The sequence below is a fragment of the Choristoneura fumiferana genome, chromosome 6, assembly GCF_025370935.1.
Source record: "Choristoneura fumiferana chromosome 6, NRCan_CFum_1, whole genome shotgun sequence".
In the NCBI taxonomy this organism is placed as follows: domain Eukaryota; kingdom Metazoa; phylum Arthropoda; class Insecta; order Lepidoptera; family Tortricidae; genus Choristoneura; species Choristoneura fumiferana.
Window position 1 is genome coordinate 11991556 of NC_133477.1, and position 1677 is coordinate 11993232.

The window sequence follows — 1677 nt, forward strand, 5'->3', positions numbered from 1 at the left end:
CGAAACAAAATATAAAGACTTAATGATAATTTATATAGATCAGTGTTTTTCAAACTTTTTCGGGACGCGTCCCCCTTTGGTTTGGAAAATATTTGGCGATCATGCCTACCTCCACTTACAGCTAGACTCTGGCCAACGAAAGCTGTCATGCATTTTTTACGAAACTTTCATCTGGTATCATTTTTGTGACTGTCAAAATTGTCATATTGTCATTCTAGCCTGGCTTAGATAATTTTGATACTTCTGCTAATAAGAAATAAATAAATTATTTTTTGTTTAATTCAACCTCCTACACTCCTTAAAATGCAAATGTTATAAGATCATGTTAGAATTAAAATGTTAGAAGATAATATTCAATGCCAATCTGGTCAAAATGGTCCAAAAATTTATGCGTCTGGGCTGTACGTAAATGGGCACCTTTGTAAGGTCATTAAACTGACCAAGGGACTTCTAAAGTGCTTAGTCAACTTTCACAGACTAAGCTACATGAATTTTGATGCACCTTGAAGAGTCCAGCTAGCTACATATTAGTAATCTGTGGAGTCCAGTGTTGTAGTGTTTTAAGAAAGCGGGTAGATTTGTGATAAGAGAACAAATGTCAGTTTGTAACCAGCCAACGTTGCATTTGACACGCTGTGTTTTACTTCCAAATTTACCTGAAAACACTTCAGTGGCGACGAGACCTTACCTTACGCCTGTTAAGTTTGTGTTTATACACATCACAAATATAGTGCAACATGAGCAATAATGGTGTTATAGGTAACATGAACAGTTTGGTGTTCGATCACCGCTCGCAGGAGTGGGCGATATTTAAAAGTCGTTTTGGCCAGTTTTGTTTGGTGAATGACATCACGGAAGAGACCGATAAAGCAGGAGCTAAACGACGAGGAATCCTACTTTCTGCGCTGGTGGAGAACACCTACCGAGTCGCACGGGATTTAGCGTTACCGACCGCTTTAGAGGAGACCGCTTACGCTACCCTCATAAAAAAATTAGATGAACAATTTGAGACCAAAAGATGTGGTTTTGTCGAGCGGTACAATTTCTACAAAGCGGAGCAGCGACCCGGCGAAGAAATGAGCGAGTGGGCCGCCCGAGTGCGTAGACTTGCGCAATTTTGTGGTTTCACAAGTGAACTCGAAATGGCCCTTAGATATCGTTTCGTGCTTGGCCTTGAAAATCCAAAGGAAAAGGAAAAGCTTTTCGCAGAAAGCACAAGCACATTATCTTTTAGTGAGGCGTTGAAGATAGCCCAGAGCGTGCATTGTGCGCGCCTCGCCATCCACAGTAGCTGCGGCAGCAGCGCCGGCGTCGGCGCGACCTCGGAAGTATTCGCGCTAAGCCCGGCCGCTACCGAAAGTAAAAAAGTGAATTGCAGTGTTTGCGGCTACTATAATCATTCTAAGCAGCAATGCAAGTTCGTCGAGTATTCTTGTAAAAAGTGCTGAAAAAAAGGACATTTAAACCGAGTAGATCAAGAACGAGGTCTGCTAATTTCTTAGTTGAAGACACTGACGACATCTGCGAAGGTATTTATGTTTTTTTTTTTCAATACGATCTATAAATGGCAAGCCGATGCAGCAGACAGTGCGCATTGATAAGGAACCGGTTTTGTGTGAGCTGGATAGCGGCAGCGCCGTGTCCGTGCTACCGGCTGATGTTTACAATAACTTATTC

The 1677-nt window shown here is 42.1% G+C and overlaps 1 protein-coding gene across 1 annotated transcript; it reads left to right on the top strand.

Moving 5' to 3' along the window:
• Positions 1-737: 737 nt before the first annotated feature.
• LOC141428688 (uncharacterized) lies at positions 738-1448 on the top strand. The gene has a single exon (XM_074088693.1). It carries the CDS (start codon positions 738-740, stop codon positions 1446-1448), a length of 711 nt encoding a protein of 236 aa, XP_073944794.1.
• The last annotated feature ends 229 nt before the right edge of the window (positions 1449-1677 follow it).

Bases quoted from the DNA above. Each gene is read 5' to 3' on its own strand.
- LOC141428688 (XM_074088693.1), top strand. From the start codon at position 738: ATGAGCAATAATGGTGTTATAGGTAACATGAACAGTTTGGTGTTCGAT.